Genomic DNA, 20000 nt, shown 5'->3' on the forward strand with positions numbered 1-20000 from the left:
ACCTGGGCGCCCTCTGCTGGGAGCCGGGTCTGGCAGCCGGGACTTGGGAGTCCTACAGTGGGGTCCCCTATCCCAGGCTTCTGGGGCCGCGCCCAGAATCCCGCAGGAAACTAGGGTGCCGCCCTGGAGAATCGGATCCTAGGTCTGGGACAGTCAACCCTAGCGGCCACTCGTCTCATTCTTGGGGTCCCTGTCTAGCTAGCATCTCTAACATTTGGCTCTCCGGCTTTTGCTTTGATTGCCTCCGGGACTTAGCACCTCCGAGAGCCTCAGCATGTGTGTGTGAATATGGGTGTACCCATGCCTATGCGCGCCGTGGCTGCGTGGCTTAAACTCCCACAGCTCACAATTTGCACACAACGAAATGGTATCACTCCCATTACCTCACAAAGTCCTCCTTTCAACCACCTGGGAAGTGAAGGAGAGAGTGCAGCCCCATTTCACAGATGGGGAAATGGAGGCTTCAAAGCGAGGTCACACAGTTAGTAAGTGCAAGACCTAAAACCAGGCCTCCACCCCCAGACTACATTTGGTGTCCCTAATATGTGCTAATCAAGGTGTGGTCCCTGTTCACAGATGAAGGGTCACCCAGAGAAATGCATGAGAGGAGTGAGAGGACTCCCGGTCCGGCTGGCGCGAGTAGCGCGAGGCTCCTGAAAGAGCCCTCCCCTAGGGGTACAGAGTGGACATTTCAGGCAGTGCCCTGAGCGCCCCAAAGTGGTGGGCGGGCGGGTGAGGGGCCGCGGGAGCACACGTGCAAATCTTGGAGGAGGTCTGTGCCACCAGCGTGAGACTGGGGCTCATCCAGACACAGTTTGCCCCATCTGGCTGGGGATGGGACCCCAGCAAGCCCCGGGAGGGGCGGGTCGCGAGGCCACCCAGGAGTCTGTCCCGGCGGGCGGGACAGAGTGAGAGCACCTGGTGGGACGCTGGAGCCCCACAGCTGCCTCCGTGGGGGAAGGGAAGTCGCCTTAGCTAGGTTTCTGCTACCTGCTTCTAACCTTTAACTTTCTGTATTTTCTCTCCTGTCCCCACCACCCCTGACAGGGTTTTCAGGTAATTCGCCTCCAGACCCGAGAACGACGTCATCATTCGCTTCCACTACCACAATACCCTCTGACTCCAACCGGGAAGTCCTTCTTGGTGTCTGACCACTATTCCTCCTGCTGCATGTGCAGCTAACCCTAACAAATTCTGTCCTCACGGAAGAAAGTGAGTACTTTAACTTTCCTTCCCTTAGCTAAACAATGCAAACCTCGTGTCCTTTATCCACGCTGACATCCCATCTCCCCATCCTGACAAGGCCTTCCTTTAGGGATCCAGTTCTTTTCTCCCGCCTTTCACTGTCAAGGTAATCCAAGGTTGTTTCTGATTGGCTGCCCCATCCCTTCCAATTTCCCCATCTCAGTACAGGACCTCCCCAGCTGTACCGCTATCCAAGTCCCATGCGCCAGGGCCCATAGATGGCCTCAGTTTCCCTGGTAAGGAGTTGCTCCGCCTCTATGGAGCTCTCCAGTTTTGTGAGGGTCCTGCTCAACCGCATCTAGGTCATGTCGTCCCTCCTCCGGCTACTAAACAGGACACGGCCACATTCGTTCATCTCAAAAACATTTATTGAGCGCCTACTACGTGTCTGGCTTGAGTTCCTCGCTTCGACTCCCAGCCCTCTGGCCGCTCCCTTGGCTTAAAGGAAGCAGCAGGAGATCCAGGATTGCCGATCTCCAGTCCGTGGCGCGGCGTAAGAGAGCTGAAGGTCGTCCGCGACTGGATCGAGCCACCGGGGTAGGGCGGGGTGGTCGGACGCCTGCGGGTCTGGTGCTCGGGGACGCAGAGAGGACACTGCGCCAGGCGCCCCCGCCAGCGCTCGAGCCTGGCGCAGGATTTCCCATTCTTGGCGCAAGGAAGACCCCTTGTGGCTGCTGTGGGGAAAAGCCAACAAGGAAAGGGGGCAAGAGCGGAGGGAGGACAGTCCCTTCCAGGTCTAGCCTGGGGTAGAGACCTGTTCCCCGGAAGGGCTTGGTGGCTAGCTGTGCCCAGCAATTCTTTACCCCATTCCCACACCCTCAAAAGCCAACTGGGATTTCGGGAATAGAGTTTTCTCTCCAAATCACGAAAAGAAAAACAGAAACAGTAGCAAGTGTGACTGCGGTTAGACTTCGGGAAGGAGTTCTCTAGAAGCGGATGGGAAGCAGGAGGTCAGATCGCAAAAAGGGATGAAAGAAGACAGGCTTTCCGACCCTCCCCTCCCCTCCCCTGGCGTTGGGGAGAGGGGACATCTCCGAGGCCGGGGTGGGTGTGGGATTATCAGCCCCCGCCCAGTGGCTGCTTTCCGTTCACAGTGGGAGAAGCACCACCAGCAGGGGGGCTCAGGTGGTGTCGGCGCTGCCAGGGGCCGCTCTCCCCGCACCTTAGGCTGGGTAGGGGGGGGTGCGCAAGGTCACCATGGGGACGGGGACGGGACCCCGTGTTCGTCACAAGCGCCCGACAGGGTCGTGAGATGGGACCTGGGCGGGGAAGATCCCCCCCCCCCATACCCTGTCTGAACTCCTTCGGGAAGCGGAAGAGCGCTTACGACGCGCAGCCCTAACGACTAGGCGCGGGCAGTGTCGATTTGCATATATTTGCATACCCAGCTGTGCACAGCTGCATCCGGCTTTGGGCCATGAATTCGTGGCGGGCGGCTCCGGGCCAGCGGGCCCCACGCGGGGCGGGCGCTCTCTCCGCGCCCCTGCGCTGCTCCGGTCACGGCCCGGTGCGGGCGGGTTCTCACGGCTCCCGGAGCCCCGGCCGGCGCAGCCCTGCCCTCCGCACCTGCCCCGGCTCGCGCCGCCTTCTGGGCATCTGTGTGCCTCGCGCGGCCGCAGGCCACTGGGGCCCAGTTCCTCCGTCTCCCTGGGACTCGACACGGTCATTGTCTCCTGAACGTATTCACCTTTCTCTGATGCCTCGGAACAGGGGCTTCCGGTCGGATTTTCCTGCCAGGACTGGTGTGTAGCCTCCTGGGTGGTAGTCCTGCCTCTGGGGGTCCCCTGCTAACCAACAGGTCTAATCATGGTCAACAGCTTAAAACTGTGGACTCCCTAGGCTTGCAGAGGAAAGCTTAAACTGCTCCCTCTAGCCAAGGAAAACCCCTCACGTTCTGCCGGCACCTTTCTGGCTTTAGCGCTATCACCGGCTTTGCAGCCAGACCCAGGCACACAGCCCCCTGCGCTCGGGTTACACCAAACCGCACGTGCATGAAGCTCCCGTGAGCTCTCTCCATCCACCTGGCGTTTCCTGTGCCTTGTGTCCCTGGACTGCCGCTCCTTTTTGGTCCAAGCACCCCTAAGATCGTGAGAGGTGAGAAACCAGGAGGATGAGTGGCGAGCTGCTGCGGGGCGAGAGCACTGGCCTCAGGAGTCAAGAGATTTAGGGTCAAATCTGGCGCTGCATGGCCTTGGAAAAGCAACTTCCCCTCTCGGGGGCTCTCTCCTCAAGTGGGAATAATGAAAATATTATTGACCACTTAATAGGGACTTCATAATGATTGAACGAATAGTTCATGAAATGCTTACTACGTGTCATTCCAGGTAGATGACTGAGGACCCATCTTGCCCGTTTCCCTGGGGAGGAGGACACCTCCGCTGAATGGTCCTCGCCGAAAAGCCTAAAGGATCCGGGTTTCGAGGGCTCGAATTTCACCAGTATGCATTCTGCAAGACCCTGTGGGACAGCAAGACACTTATCCCACAGGGTGGGGGGGGTCAGACCTGCTTGTGGGCTTACTGCTCTTCCCTCGATGGCTACCAGGGGGCAGCACAAACCCCCAAATCACCTCAGGCTGCCTACCAGCTAGCGGCAGGCGACCCTTCTGGGCCATCTCTGGAAAACTGAGTCCTGATCCCCAGCTCCCTCCCGTTCTTACCGTCCCCTCCCTGGCACTTCTTGGTGTCCTCCCCCGCCCCTCCCCGCATCCCAGTGCTCCTGCTTCTTCCTGAGGCTTTGTGCTCCCTTGGCCAATTTACAGCAGGCTCTCCCCGGCCCCTTAATTGCCCAGCCTGCCCTTGATTGTGAACAGTCTTGCCTTAAGCAGGTATCCCAGCGTGGGGGGAGGGGCACAGGCAAAACCTCTGGGAACAGAATACAGTGGGGAATTCTGGGGAAGACAGACCTGGGTTCCAGGCCTGGCTCTTCCATTAATCAACTGATGTCTGGGCAGATCCCAAAGGGCCGAACTCTTGAGTCGTGAAGTGTAAATGCATTCAGTGCAGGAAAGCTCCAGTTTGCTGGACACTTGTCTTATCAAACACCGGTCCCTCTGACTCTGATGACAAGACCCTTCATTCTTTTTTAAAAATATATATTTATTTTAGAGAGTGAGCAGGGGGAGGAGCAGAGGGAGAGGGACAAGCAGACTCCACTCTGAGCATAGAGCCCAACGCAGGGCTCGATCCCACAAGCCCCAGATCATGACCTGAGCTGAAACCAAGAGTTGAATGCTTAACCAACTGAGCCACTCAGGCGCCCCCAAGACCCTTCATTCTTTTTTTTTTTTTTTAAGATTTTTATTTATTTATTTGACAGAGACAGCCAGCGAAAGAGGGAACACAAGCAGGGGGAGTGGGAGAGGAAGAAGCAGGATCCCAGCAGAGGAGCCCGATGCAGGGCTCAATCCCGGAACGCCAGGATCACGCCCTGAGCCGAAGGCAGACGCCTAATGACTGCGCCCCCAGGCGCCCCCCCAAGACCCTTCATTCTTAATGCTGACTGTATCCCCCCAAAGATGTAGTCTGGACCCAGCTTCACAGCAGAGAGCAGAGTGCCCAACAAGGAGGGAATTCATATAGGGCTCCAGCCTACCCCCATCTATAGAGCTTCGACTGGGCATTTTCTGGGGGAGACAACCAGTGACCCCATTAGCTTACAGGAGGCTATAGGTACGCATATGTGCCAGGGATTATGACATTCCTCGCGGCCGGGCACCACTGGAATGCCCTGCCCTCTCCTCCCACTCCCCCAGACAGGAGGACTTGCTGAAACTGTCCCTGCTAAGACTCTCATCGTCTTTTTTTGGTGGTGGTGGTGTCCAGGTCCCTGGATACAACCAAGGTACCCCTCCCTCATGTAGTGCCTTTCCCCCACTCCCTATCCATAGCTCACCTTTCTTACCTTTGCTTTCTCTTTCCTTTTCCTCTCCCCTTATGCACCCACCCTTTCCACTCCCATTTCCTCTCTCCTTTGTTCCAAGCTTGGTTTCTTCCTTCTTACCCTCCAGAAATCCTATCCTTTCTCCATCTCAAATGCTTTCCCCTGCTCTCCTCAGGGAGCTCTCCATCACCTTCCTCCAATTCCCCCACTCTGTCCTCTGTGCTTCCCCCATGAGGGCCTGAATGATGTATGAGCCACTTTTTTGGGGATCCCAAACTCAGAAACAGACTTCTAGTGTTTCAAAGGATATAATGCACAAACTCCACTGCAGGGACAGCCTCAGTGATAAGGGTATTGAGACCAGGACAGTCCCAGGCCAAAAGCAGGAAGGCAGGAGGAAGGCCTGTGGCGCCGAGGCCAGGAGCTGGTCAGACAGTCTGGCAGTGAAGGTCTTGCCAACTATTGTTGGTGTTCTCAGTGAGTTTCACCTCTGTTGGTGACGACGAAGGCAAATCCAGTCTCCCTTGATCTCATATCATGTCATTCTTTAAATTATGTTCACATCCTTATTCACTGTTCATCCTTCACAAAGTCTGTAATGACCACCCCCCAAGCACTAACTATGTCTTAGACCATGAGCTCCAGAAGGCAGGGATGACATGGAACTCCCATCAGTAAAGCTCTTGGCTTTGAGAACTCTCCGGGATCCTCAGGAGGAAGCAAAGGCAGGCAAGTGGATACAGGTGAGACAAAGAAACAGTTGGTGTGCAGACAGCTCTGGGGGCATGAGCCATATCACAAGCAGTAGCTGAAATTACGACAGTTGGATGAACCACGTCAGGAGTAGGAAACAGTGCAATGAGAACACGAGCTGAGAAGGGAAACCTCGGAACCGCCACCATTTCAGAGGTAGAAGGCCGAGACAGAGCAGCCAGAGAGGTAGGAGGGGGCCTTGCGGACCCGGGGTCCTGCTAGAATCCATAGCTGGTACCTTCATGACCATTTTAAGCAGTGACTATTACAGGGGCACCTGGGTGGTTTAGTCGGTTAATCGGTTAATCATCTGCCTTGGCTTGGCTCAGGTCAAGATCCCAGGGTCCCGGGCTCCCCGCTGGGGGCGGGGGGAAGAGTCTGCTTCTTCCTTTCCTTCTGCCCCTCCCCTCCTGCTCCTGCCTGCACACTTTTTGCGCGCTAGCTCTCAAATAAACAAATAAAATCTTAAAAAAAATAAAAATAGTGATTATTACGAATATATAGTGCTATGGAACTATTTTATGATAAGTGAAAAAAATACAAAACAGTATACACACTACATAAAAACAAGAATTTGTCTCATATGGACAAAATCCGGTCAGGCACACAAACATAAAAATATATTAATTGTATCAACATGATAGAATTACACTTTTTCCAATATTTCCCTGTATCAGTTTTATTATTATAAAAAACAAAATATTTTGTGAAAAATGAAATTATTACTCAGTATTTGATGTCAGTCCCCCACCCCCCTGACCGCGAAACTGATACCCAGAGGGGGAAATTAATTTACCCAATATCACACAGCCTGTGAATGATGAAGCTTGACTTGAACTTTCACCTAACGATTTTTCCCAGTACCAGGGCTGTTCTGGGCCGGTGCTCTGGCTAATTCCAGAGTGAGGTCATTTGTGAACTTCCATTGCTTCCTAACCTCTCTCGATCCACACTTCATCCTGCCATTCTTTGTGCCTTTGGCCTTCCAACATGCTCACTGGCCTTCCAATAGCATGCTGCCCCTGAGGCCCTCTCTGGCCTCCCTGCCTTTCCACCTGAACAGACACACTGCCTGCAATTTTCTGCTTCTGATCTGTATGGCTGTCCTGGTGCAGAGCTAAGAACAGCTTTTGTTTGCCTCTATGAATGACCTCTTCCCCTTGGCCCGGAAAAGCCCACAAAGCACCTTCCAAAGCACCTTTCAATCATAGTCATAAATGATCTGAGGATTTTCTGCTACCTTGAATTACCTAGACCACTGCCTCCCCTCCATTAGACTCAACTTGGACTCAATGGGGTCTAATAGATTCATATGAGCACGAATGCATAGTGAGTTATTTCTGAATTCTCATAGAGACACAGACCTGCCGTTTCCCTGGGAGGAAGGGGGCTGTTTGCCCCCTCTCTTCTTAGGCTACAGCAACAGCTAATCAGTTAGGAATCTCTAATGCGCATAAGGGCATCCCCTCTGCAGCCACGGAGACACCTGTCCGGCCAGCCCTCAATCTCCCCTCTCCCCTACATATTCGCCCCGTCAGCTCCCTGACACCACCTGAAGCAGGACTGGGGATCGAGGGAAGAGAACATGAGGATTCCAGGCCCTCCACCCCCCACGCCAGGGCAGAAACTGAAGCCATTCAGGATGCTGCGGAGGGCCCCCTGAAGTAATCAAAAATATATTTTAGATTTTCAGGGCACGCATCCAGTTCAGAGCAAAGACTATTCTAACTCAGAACACGTGAGGGTAAACGCTAAGTTGACTCATTGCCCAGAGCTCTTCAGAAGTGACGTGCCAGCTGGCTGTGTCCGGGTGAAGACGACATCGTGTCTGCAGCAGAGGCTGCGGTCTCGGCCTTGCAGGCCCCCGTGAGCGGCCACAGCCCTTGCATCTGGGCTTGCGCGCACGCACATCCCCTGCACAGCATCTGATTTTTCCAAGCCTCTCATCTCCCATCCTTCCTCATTTCATTCCATTCTCCCAGGTCCTCACAGGGGCAACCTTGTACCCCCTTCTCTCTCTCTTCCACGTCCTCTATCCAAGCAGTGGCGTCCCTAGCCACACCTGACCCAGCTCCTTAATCCAAACCGGAAACCCTCTTCTCTGCTTTGAGTGAAAAAAAGCCAGGTGGGGATAATACACCCAACCACTGTTCCTCACCTCCCTCTAAGAGCTGGGCCTGCCTTTTAGGGGTGGAGGAGGGAAGCAGGGAAATGGTTTCTACCTGCCCCATGATCCCTTAGGTTGATGAATGGGGCAACAAGACAGCCCCTCCACACACCACCCCCTCCCCCCGCAGAAGGAAGTTTTTATTCCTATGCTAAAAGGGAGCAACAAATTCAGACAGAAATAAGGATGCAATTGGTTTAGCTGAACAGCAAAACCTCAGACTCCAATCACCTCGAGGAGGGTTACGAAATTATGGTTAAGAATCCCTGTTTAGACATCATTGCTGAGAGAATCAGCAGGGCTGAAGGTGGAGAGATGCTCCGATTCCCCAAGAGGAGAAAGGGGAGGAGGAAAAAAAAAAATCTGTACTTTCCTTTCCCTCTCAATTCCTTCCCGTGAGCCCTCTTATTAGCTGTCTATTACTATAAACATGGACATAAAAGCAAGGGGAAAGGAAATGAGAAAGGACATGAACAGGGAAGAGGCAGGAAGGGCAGAGAAAAGATGGAAAGAGGGAGCATCCTTTGTATCCTGGTCTCAAAGCCAGAGAGATTTTCCCCATCCTTGGCAGCACTCACTAGGAGCAGGTAGGCCAGCCTTGCCCCCTGCTGGGAGCATCCTGGTGGTGCTTCCCCCCCTCCCCCACCTCCCAGCTCCTTGTGCAGATAAGACTGGAAAGGGGAGGCAGGAACTAGAGGAGGGAGGTACTAGAGGAGGGGGGGGTGCATGACAGGACAAAGGGGCAGAGTCAGGCCCAGGTCTCTGGGAGTTGAAACATAAGGCAGCAGAGGGTTCCAGTGGGGGCAGGGGAATTGGGGAACAGGCAGCATGGAGGTGCTGCGTGGTGTTGGAAATGGCAGGAAGGTAGGGTTCACCCTGTGCATTGCATACGCAGCACAGGCAAGGGCTTCAGTACACCTGCCCTCCTCCGCGACGCTGCAGATCTCACCTGCTCCCACCCCCACCCTTGCTGCAGACACAGAAGCAGAATTTCCTCGCTGCAGCCTGCAGCAGCTGGGGCCCCGAGCCTCAGCTCACCGCCAGCTTCTTTCCCAGAAGACAGCAGCAGCAGGAAGGGGGAAGAAAGGAAGGGGTGCAATGATAACCCCCAACCTTTTCATCTCATCAGCCCCCAGATTTATCAGCCAGCGCAACTCTCAGCCTCTCTTCCTCTCTCCCTGGCTCATAACCAAATGATCACACAAGGCTTTGCTGAGAAAAGGCATGAGGCATCGCCTCTCCCCATCTGGGAGGGAGCATTACATTATACACAGGAAGAGATGCACCTGTTTCCAGCGGTGGCATGGGGTAGAAAGAGCTCGTAAAGAGTCCCAGATTGTTGCAAGAAAGATAATAATTTGATGGGGTTGAAATTAAATGTCCAAATTGAGGCTGCTTATGAAATTTAAAGGGGGTGGAGAGAACATGGGGTGGAGAGACCAGAAATGAGAAGAAAAAAGACAAAGAAAGAGAAAAACACACACGATATAGTAGACAAAGGGGAGAAACCATAAAAAATACAGACACACAAATAAAGACAGAAGCTGGGAGAGGAGGGAGCCGGCACCTGGAAAGCAAGATGTTACAGCTGCAGAGGGGGTGGGGGAAGCAGGAGAGCAGAGGCAGGCGAGGAGGAAACAAAGGCGGAGGAGCCACAGAGCCCAGGGCCAGACCCTTCCCTTCACGTGCCTTCAGGCCGTCCCTGACTTCAAGCAGGAGGGTTTTGAGTGAAAGCGTTGGTGAGGTTTCTCAGTCTTTGCCTCCCCCATCCCTGCTGGAGTAACAAGAGCCCCCAGGGCCTGTGTGGCATGCTCTTAATACCAGCCGACCCCAGCTTTTACCCTGCTTGCTCCCACGTTACTCCACAGGTCACCCTCAAGCTGGCGGGCCAGGAGCAGCGTGGCGTGGCCACAGGCTCTAACGGGCTCCCCTCTGCACAAGCTCATAGGCAGCAGCCCTCGACACGAGGGCTCCCACTTCCTTCCAAAGGCCGAGGCTGCCTGGGGGGCCGCTTCCTCTAACAGAGCACGTGCACCCGGCAACCCACCTAAGCACAGACCCCCGCACTCGGTCCTCCATTTTCCCCAGGCTGTCAGCTGCATCGATCTCAGTAGCTCTGCAGCCCTTTAGTGGAGACAAAGAAGAGGCAAAACAGCCCAGCTCCGGACTCGTCCGGCACACGGAGAGGCAACATTCCTGGGAGAGGAGTTACGAGCGATGATGAGCTCATCTGAAGGAGTGCCACGCAGGCGTACCCCTGACTGGAGGGAAACAAAAACCAAGACACAGTTGTTTAAGAGTGGGAGTGCCGGTGTCAAAACCCCAGAGCTGCGCCTTGCACAGGCCCTAGGCAGAGACAAAGTGGCGTGAGGGTGAGAGAACCAGGAAAGGGAAGGCGAGGGGGCAAGCAGTCCCAGGCTTCAGAGGTGGGAAATAAATAATGTCCAGAAGGGGCTGGCTCTGAAGTGGACCAAATGGCTCTCCTGTCCCATGTTTATGGGGTCATGGACCATTAAACCAGCCAACCTACAGATGTCTTCATAAGACTTTACGAGATTAGACTGGGGAGACCCTATAACTCAGCAGCAAGAAGAGAGAACAAGAGGGGAGAACTGCAGATAAGAGATGTGGGAAAGAGGGCTCAGCCTTCAGAGGTGTTCTATCTCAGTGGGAGGTCTTGGTTCTGGGACCCCTCTGCCTTCCTCACTGCTCTTCTGTGAGAGTTTCTGCCTGTGTCCATCCATTAGACTTGAAACTGCACCAGGCTTTTAATAAACTATTTACGTATTTTCCTCTTACTCCAGCTTCCGATTCCTGCCCCCCCACACCACACACAGACACACCATGTTCCTGACCCACAATCCACAGGTCGTCCGAGAAACAGTTTCTTCGGTATTTGCAAGCTCACATATACTGGGATTTTCAAGTCGGATGTAGATGGTCAGTGCGGTTTTCCACAAATTCTAATAGCCAGGAGCTGCTTCTTCTGGGGCCCCTGGGTTGCTGACAGCTAATACTTATTCTCCGAGGCACTGGCAGCGGAGATGAGTGCAGAGACCAGGAAGGCACAGTCTGAACTGGTTAAGGGAATAGAGTAAGAACGGGATACACAGTCTCTTAGTCCCTCAGGCTTGCGCCACCCCGTGGCAAGTCAGAGACCAGCAACTGTTAGAAGAAAGCCCTTGTTCTGGAAGTCTCACGGCTCTTTCAGAAAGGCACGTGTGACAACTGGCTGACATTCCAGGGACCAAATTAAGGAAGGGTGTCAGACCCAGATCTTGAAACCACCACTCAGGTATTTGAAAAGCAACCATTTATTAGAACCAATACAAGAGTATGAAAAGAGGGAAAAGAGGAGGGTGGAAGAGGGGGAGAGAATGAGGTCTGCATCAATGTCAGTTGTGGAAACACATAAATTGCCTACTTTTAAACATTTACATTTAAAAGGCGAACATATATATATATCACTTATCCTAAAAAAATAAAAAAATGAAAAGCCGACATGTTTGGCTGAACTAAAACCAAGAAACACAACCAAAACTCCCCCACAAACCAAAAAGGTCCACAGAGAATTCAATTTCCCATTTTCCCACTTAGAAATCTGGCTACCAAGCGAGATGTGTTTTGCTACTCAGGATGGGACAGAGTGTGCAAAGAAGCCCAGCCTCTCAAGTCTCTCACATCCCATCCTGTGGGAAAGGGCGGCAAGGCTGCTGGGCCATGGGTAAATCAACTCCTGGCTATTTGGCAGGAGGTCAGACTGTGCTCTCTCCATCCTCCAGAACTCCACAGAACCACCTGGCGCCGCCAGAGCTGGGGGAACAGAGCAAGTCCACAAAGCACGGAGAACCGGAATGTGACGGCAGCAAGGGGCCAGGACCTTGTGCTTTTCCATGGGTTACACGTCTAGGGCCAAGGAGAGGGAGAGGACAAAGAGCCCTGTTGGGAAGAGGAGCTGGCTGAGCCCACATCTGGGCAAATAGAAATAGTGTCCAAGCTTTTCCCAAACCGGAGGGAAAACAGGTCAAAGTCAGGTTCAGACTGGACACTGAAAACAGATGACGAATGAGTACAGTTAAGTTGGATGAAGCTTGAAGAGTGTGAAACGTATCTCTAGAAAAAAAATTTTCCCAAAGTGGCTCTTTTTTGGTAGGGGATGGAGAAAGTGGTTATGTTTATTGAACCAGCTGGTTCCTATGGGGAGGCAAGGGGTGCAGTGACTCAGTTCGGGGAGGGGGACGAGATAAAAGCAACGATATAAATTAAGCCCACTGTGTTCACTTTGCTCCTGAGACAGCTGAAGTCTGTTCCAATCCCATGGGGAATGGGACCTTAATTCTCAACCTGCAGAGAGAAACAAGCAGTACATCCCTGCCTCATAGTTCCCTAATCCAATGCTCTTGGGTCTGAAACAGCCTCCCTTTGTGGATGCAAGACATAGAAAATACTAAGTGCCTTCCCCCATAACATCCTATGTCTGTACTATTAAGACTCCAACATTCACAAAAACACTGTCAACATCTGAACTAGCAGCTTTGATGAGGGGTGGGGGGCAGAGAACTTGCCGAGGTCACTAGTAGTTCCAACCTTGGGACAGCTCAGTGAGGACTAAAGCCCATGTCAGGCCTAGACTCTAGACTTCGGCTCAAGGCATCCTCCATCGAGGACCCTGAAGTATTCTACCAACTTTGATTTACAATGCCTCACAACACCCCTGTGAGGTAGGTCAGTATCATTAACCCCATTTGACAGATGGGGAACTGAGGCATTGAAAGGAGTGACTTGCCCAACGTCAGCCATTATGAACCAGTTGAGGAGGTTGGCACACATAGTCAGCATCCACTCAATTCTTGTTTCACTCCCTAGGGCACCTTACTTCTTAGAGTACATGTGCGAGCAAAAGGAAGTCAGCAGGCACACTTCACTCTGCAAACTACATGAACTCAACCAACCCACAAGTATTAACAGAGGGCCTATTATTTATCCAGCGTTAACGTGAGGAACCTTGGAGACAAAGACTGCTTCTGAAAGTCATGTGTTAATGGATGTTTTGTAAATTACATTTCAAAGCATTAAGGGCATGAATTCTTTTGTAAAGAAATACTTGTAAGAGGTGAGGGACTAAGTCACACTGATTTCCCAAAGTTCTATACTGAGTCACCCCTATTCCTAAATCCTAAATCCAAGAACAAGACCTCATTCGAGCAAGAACCTTGTCCCCAGTGGTGGTCTTGGTAGTGCTGGGCTGCAAGGTCACGGGAGGAGGCGCAAGGCTACTAGCAACAGCAGTGGCCACAGCGGCACTCTCTCCAGGTTAAAGCAGGTGGGATGGGCCCCCGATGCCCTCCTGCTGCCGCTTGCGGCTCCCCTCAGTGCCCACAAGGCAGCATCTTTCCAAGCTTTCTGCACCAGCCCAACTGCAGGAGTTGGCAGGATCCTCATGAATGGCTCTCGAGATTAAGGATATTAATGGTGACCCTAGTTTTCCATTCAGAGACAGGGGATGAAGTGTGCTCTAGAACTAGTTGTAAGACTCTCGTAATATTCTTTACCATCCCGACAGGGGCATAACTCTTGGATGAAAGCAAGCTTAAAGGAAAAACACACCCCCCACCCCCGAACTTACAACTGGATTCTGGTAGTAATCATTATGAGTCTTATCCTAAAACTAGGGGGGAAAAAACTAAATCCACAGTCAGCCCCAGCTTAGAATCAAATCCTAAAGCTACTGGAAACCGCAAAACACTGACTTGAGCTTTAAAAGCGCTGTGACACGATTAAACTCTATCTTCTGGGGTCTCCTTGAAGAATCTCCAGGCAGGAAGTCCCCCTTTTCCTCTGTACCCCTTGCAACAGCCAGAGCAGCAGGACTCTACATACATAAGAAGCTCAAAGAATGATTTGCCAACACACACAGTATAATGTCCACCAGGGATACTCTCATTCCAGGAAGGACCAACCATCCCAAGACCTAAACATTAACCTTCTTTCACTGATTGCTGATCACACTGGACAAGTCCAGATGGTGATAATGTTCAAAAAATATTAAGATGACAATGACAGTTCAGGTTCAGTCTGTTTTGAATTCCTCAAAAAGTATGATGAACTGGCCACTGGCACCTAGACCAACTGTGAGGGTCACACCTGCCAATGCCAGGGGACATCTCTCTCTCTCTCTCTCTCTCTCTCTCACACACACACACACACACACACACACACACACACACAGAATGGCAAGATAAAAAGTTCATTGCATTCAATTTAGCCTAATTTCTTGATAATAGTTTCTTATTAGATTTTCCGATTAATACTGATGGCTCTTACCTAGGCTGTGATAATTAGGTTTTGATCTATTGTGACATTAATGACCACAATCAGTTGACTTTGAAATTGTCTTAATTAATGGCTCTTCCCGCCTCAGCTGCCTCCAGTGCAGGTTCTGTCCCCTCCCCCATCACTTGGTTTTAACTCTTTCTTACTAATCCCAGAGACAAACAGCACTGAAGGATCACTTTCTTCCCATAGCCAAGATTTTAAACTATTTTAACACACTTCTCTGACAGAAGAACAATGTGAGATGACGAGATGAGGATCAGGATGGAGAGGAAGAGAACGCGCTGTCAAGGTGTAGAAAAAACTCCATGTCAGACAACAACCAAAGCCAAGCACGATGTCAGAGCGGCAATGACAAGCTGAAGCAACTCTAAAAGGACAAGAGATGAGGTAGTTTAACGTTCAAGGAATCCAGCGCGAGCACAAAGAAATCAGAACTCTTTGTATGAAGCTATCCAAAGAACCTTCACATTTTAATTTTCCAGAACTGTTACTCTTTATTCCTGGGAATTCTGACTTCCAAAGTTAGTCAACTCTCAATTATCCAGACAGAACACTTTTTCTTGTGGCTACACAGTTCAGAACCAAGAAACTTCTTAAAGTCAGGCTGTTTCTTAGCAGGGCTAGGCCTCACTCTAGACTTCCCTAGATTTGATTAAAATCTGAAATGCCAGGGTATAAGCACTTCCGGGAGAGGTTTTCATGTAACCGACATACGTCTGCTTAGAAATCACCACCCCGTCGTGTTAATAAAACTACACTGCACACAGATGTGCACGTGTTATGAGATGTGCCCCCCAAGCCTTCTTTTTAGCAAATCCCTTGTCATTGACAAGTATGTCCTTGTTTTAGGCTTAAAGCCAACCTCATGTTAATTCTTCCAAAAGGGATGAGAAACTGAAAAAAGGGTGAGCAACTCTGATAAAATGTCCATGAGGAATAAATGTTACAGAACCCACAATAATGTAACACCACAGAACTGTAACTGCAACATAGATAATACTTTCCGCAGGCAAGGATTAACTAGACCATTAAATACTTTGGCAAAAAGCCCGCAACAGCTCAAAATGAGGGGTTCTCAATCCCCACTCACCTGTTATTTTCTCTCTCAGCAACAGCACGGCTAACCAGCCTTCAGTTATCCTTATTTTCTGGAATAAAACAAGCCTTTGTTGTAGTCCATCCATGGCCAGTTAGCTCAGTTCATCCAAGCTCCAGTCTATCGCCCTGTGAACCATCACCCTCCTACTGTCCCCAAATCAGAAACGTGTACCCATTTGTAGCATTTATTATACTGAACTATTAACAGTCAGTTCATCCCACATCAGTATGAAAGTTCTTTGAGGTCAGGGACTGTATCTTCTTGAACTTTGTACCCCCAAGGCCAGTGAAATGCTTGTGGAATAAAATGAATGTTGATGCACGCTAAGGTGGCAGGATACAGACAGCTCAACACAAATCCACCACTATTAATTGGGTGGGGACACAATTCTGAGCATTTCATATACTACTGGGTGCAAGGCTGGTAACATCTGTTTTCGAAAATATAACTTTTATGATTAGCCATAAAGCCAGCAAGAAACTAGAATACACTGGATCCAAACCATTCCTCTTTCCACCTTGCCACAGGTTTGCTTGCTTGGCGGTCTGATTACAAAGGTACAGACCTCCAACACTACAAATTTCAATCTAAAAACCTAAACCAAAAGGATGGAATCATGGATGCAAAACGAGCTTTTCCTTTGACCTCATTTGTGAGAAACAATCTCTACATTTCAAATCTAATGATCTAACCCTGCCTGGGGTTCTCATGTCATCGGAAAGCAGTACTTAGGCCCTCGAATTCAAAATTCAAAAAATTCAAAAGGGGAAAGACAGTTGCTCCCCAGCCCAGACGCAAGACAGATCCCTCTGACCCCTCACTGTAACTCAGGTGAGCTGGACTAAAGACAGATCCAACAAAATCGCAAGATGAAAATCCCAAGTACCTTCTAAAAAGCCTTAGGATCTGACCTGAACAGAAGGAAAATGGAGTGCAGGGTAGCTACAGAACAGGAATGAAGAGAGTTAAGAATAACCTAACTGCCCAAGCTATGGAGATAGGACTAACCTTTCATCACCAACAAAGAGCAACACGGATATGGCTGCGGGACGGACAGCCAAGGACCACCTAGATTTGTATTAAGGACCACCACAGACTCAAATGCTTCCTTGGGCAGACAAAAACTGGACTGCGGGAGGAAAAATGATATGGCTCTCTCCAGGTTAAAAATGGGTGCTTCCATCAGGGCTGATGTTCCTAACAGCTAATCCTACCATGAGGGCACTGGCCCAGTGCAGGGCTCAGAAAAGCAGCTATACTGACCTTGGTCAACTCTGCTGGGCAAGGCTCTGCTAGCTTCTATGGAAAGGGAGATCCTTGAATGTTGATTACTAGAAGAAATTCAGCAATAGAAAGATGTTTTGAAAGAAGACTTAGTAAATACAGGAAAAAAAATGCTTTGCTCACCTGAGACCTAGATGTTTAGGAGTGCTTAGGCCATGGCTACTAACTCTTCTGAGGAGAAAGCCCCATGAAGACAGGTTTCCATTTGAGATTGCAATTCTGCAAGGGCCAGGATAGCTGCTCAGAACTAACAAATGCCAAAGACACAGGCAGGCATCTGGTTTTCTTTCTGCTGAGGGGTGAAGTTGGAACTGGCCTCTCTGGCCTCTGGCTCCCTGCATTCCTACAGAAGCAGCTATAGGTAGGCAGGGAAAAAACAACTGTTCTGGCAGCATTCAGTACAAGACCATGATTCAATACACTGTGAACAGGAAAGATGGAGTGAAGAGTAAGGTATTAAAGAGCTGATGAGTAGTAGATGGTACTTCCTTTGCTAAAAGAAAATCAGATTTTGACGAATGTCTTAAATAACACCTATAACCACAGCAAACACGTGCCCCAGCTTTCTCAGGACCAATCTCAGCACCAACTAATTCTGTTGTGTTCTTTGTCCACATATTAATTCTGGTCTGGAAAACAGTCACTGTAGTTTACATGCCCACTGTTCCTGAGACACACACACTGGCTCCATGGATAAGCTGTCATTTTCTCCACCTGCAAATCAACAGGCCCAGATCACCTCCTCAGGGGCTCTGGCCTACTTTTGCCTTATTCTTGTCTACCCTAATTACATCCTTGGCTACTTGTATGACAAATCTGTTTCCTGCCCATCCTTTCTTTCTTTCAGATGCCCATCAGATTAAGTACTAACCAACTGTCAATTGTCTAGCACTTGACCTAGGCCTTGAATCCTTTCAGAGTAAAGAAAGATGGAGATTAAAAACTCCTACCCACTTGAGGTATGGGTTAGGAGTTCTCACCCAATCACATTACCATTCAGAAGGATTTTCCTGGATGACTTAAACCAAAAGCTTCACTGTTCCAGTCTGTCATGTCACTGCAGCAACAGCTGTCTCCTCAACTGTGCAGTATAATTTTTGACATAATTTATACAAGCACACAGAATTCAATCAGCAGCTGAGCAGGAAAGCAATGGTAACAAGTGCTATGAATGGGTATATGATTTGCATATTATTCAGCTCATCTGTGGACTGGAGCAATCTATCCATTCCCCTGATTACTCCGAATAATCTAGAAATGGCTGACTGTTCCTGGCCAGAAAGCTATGTGTTTTAAAAATCAAAAGCAACAACAAAAACAACCCCAATGGCTGGTGAACTTTAGAGTTAAGGCTATTTCAAGCATTTATTAACTCCTCAGCTTTGGACTGGGACGCAGATGCTCGTAACCCTGCTATGTCCTTACTTTCAGTCTTGATTCTCCAGCCACCCACCTCCAGCTAAAAGAAAATGGCTGAAGAGAAGTAGGGCATTTCTTGGGGGGACAAGGATGGAAGGACAAGATCAGGTATAATGGCAAAGCAGGAAGAAGCCAAAAGAGAAATATTCTGAGTAGGGACAGAAGGTTGTGTCAACATGCTAATGCCAGGGCCTGTCACTCCGAGGTGAGAGTCTTCCACAGAAACGTATTTTTTAAAATAAAACACAATGAAGAGTTTGAGGGTGGAAAAAGGGAAGAGTAGTAATACTTTGGGGACTCTTGGTAGCAAATCCAGGAGTCAACAAAGCAGGAAATTGATGACTATAAATGCTATGAATATTTAAAATTGATACTGTGGCTGATGGCTCCCCTCCAAGAAGTCCCCACTGAATATAATGGCATGGAGGGGAAACTTGGGTCCACTGAGAAGTGAGGGTCAGGTCTGAAGCCTCTTTGGTACCAGGAATGCTTTGGGAGGCCACAAAAGCTGGCAGGGCTGGAGGGTGCCTAGCACCTTGGCACAAGCGAGCACCAGGCAGTCACTCACACCTACATAAATCTATAGTCCAAATGTGAGGGATGGAAGGAAAAAATACATATATACCATAGGTGACCATAAAGACAACTGTATCCTACCCCATCATCCTCATGTACGAATAGCTAAAAATCTCCACAGTTCATAATCTTGTCATGTTATGACAGACGACACCACCCTGCAGAAGGAGAAGCAGGGGCTGCTAAGAAACAAAGCCAAAAGTCCTGGGGCTAAGAGTGCCTTGACAAATCTGAGTGTAACATTTCAAGTCCTCCAAGGAATGGAGCTATTCTGGGAGGATGAGTGGGGATGAACAACAGAGGGTGGCCCAGAAGACCACACCAGGAACCCTGTATTCTACTGGGTAGAGCTGAATGAGGTTGGGAAAGCCCCAACAGGTAGGCAGTTGCTATTGGCTTTTTAAAAAGATGGGAACATCTTTTCCATCCCAACATCTCAAAACAAAAACTAGCTGGTCATCAACATGTTCTAAGAACCAAAGCAAGAAACCAAAATTCATCATCATTATAACAAAATTCCCCAATCTAAAAAGCAACAAACCCCAAAAAGACCAAGACTCTAAGGTGATTAAAAAGTTAAAACTCATCTTGAGGTCACAGGGGAGCAGAAGGAAGAGATCAGGGCAAAGGAAAAAACTGTGGGAATTACACACAGTATGTAAATGCCTGGTCTTCACAGAGAGACACTTATCATGAATGAGACCATCAGTTATGTTACAAGAGAACCAACACCAACATTTCTCCTGTGGAGCACAGTGATAAGCACATTTTTTATGGATGTGTTTAGGATAGAAGGGGTGGGCAGAAGGGAGAGGAGGCAGGGAGGTGAATGTATTATATACAAAGAGAAATGACAGAGACCACCCCCTCCTTTAGCTCTTTGCTGTTTCTTTCTCTTTGTTTTCCGCATCCTCGGGATATGCGTGCCACGTCAGTCTCTCTTCGTAAAACGCTATCACAATCTGTGGACATTTTACATTAGCTTCTTTTGCAAGAACCAGGTCTGCTTCATCTGTGTCTTTCCTGGAGAGAGAGAATAAGAGACTTAGAAGGAGAGGAGTGAGAGTGAGAGAGAATCTATCTAAGCCAAGGCTTATATTGTTATATGGATTTAACCAACTTGATGTCCCCTCCATCTTGATTTCAAGGTGAGAGGGACCCTAACAGCTCAATATTTTCAAGAAGAAATTCAAGTAAACTACCAGTGAGTGTCATTTAACCACTACATCACACAGATGC

The 20000-nt window shown here is 49.8% G+C and overlaps 1 protein-coding gene across 4 annotated transcripts in view; it reads right to left on the bottom strand.

Moving 5' to 3' along the window:
- Nucleotides 1–11345: 11345 nt before the first annotated feature.
- The window catches only part of CBX5 (chromobox 5), a 35961-nt gene continuing 27306 nt past the window's right edge, over nt 11346–20000 (bottom strand). For all 4 annotated transcript variants that reach the window (XM_011230109.3, XM_011230108.3, XM_002923432.4 and 1 more), the window contains exon 5: nt 11346–19784. In XM_011230109.3, the coding sequence (XP_011228411.1) occupies nt 19634–19784 (151 nt within the window). In that variant the 3' untranslated portion in view covers nt 11346–19633. The remainder of the gene's footprint in view (nt 19785–20000) is intronic.

The sequence above is a fragment of the Ailuropoda melanoleuca genome, chromosome 16 (assembly GCF_002007445.2).
Source record: "Ailuropoda melanoleuca isolate Jingjing chromosome 16, ASM200744v2, whole genome shotgun sequence".
In the NCBI taxonomy this organism is placed as follows: Eukaryota; Metazoa; Chordata; class Mammalia; order Carnivora; family Ursidae; genus Ailuropoda; species Ailuropoda melanoleuca.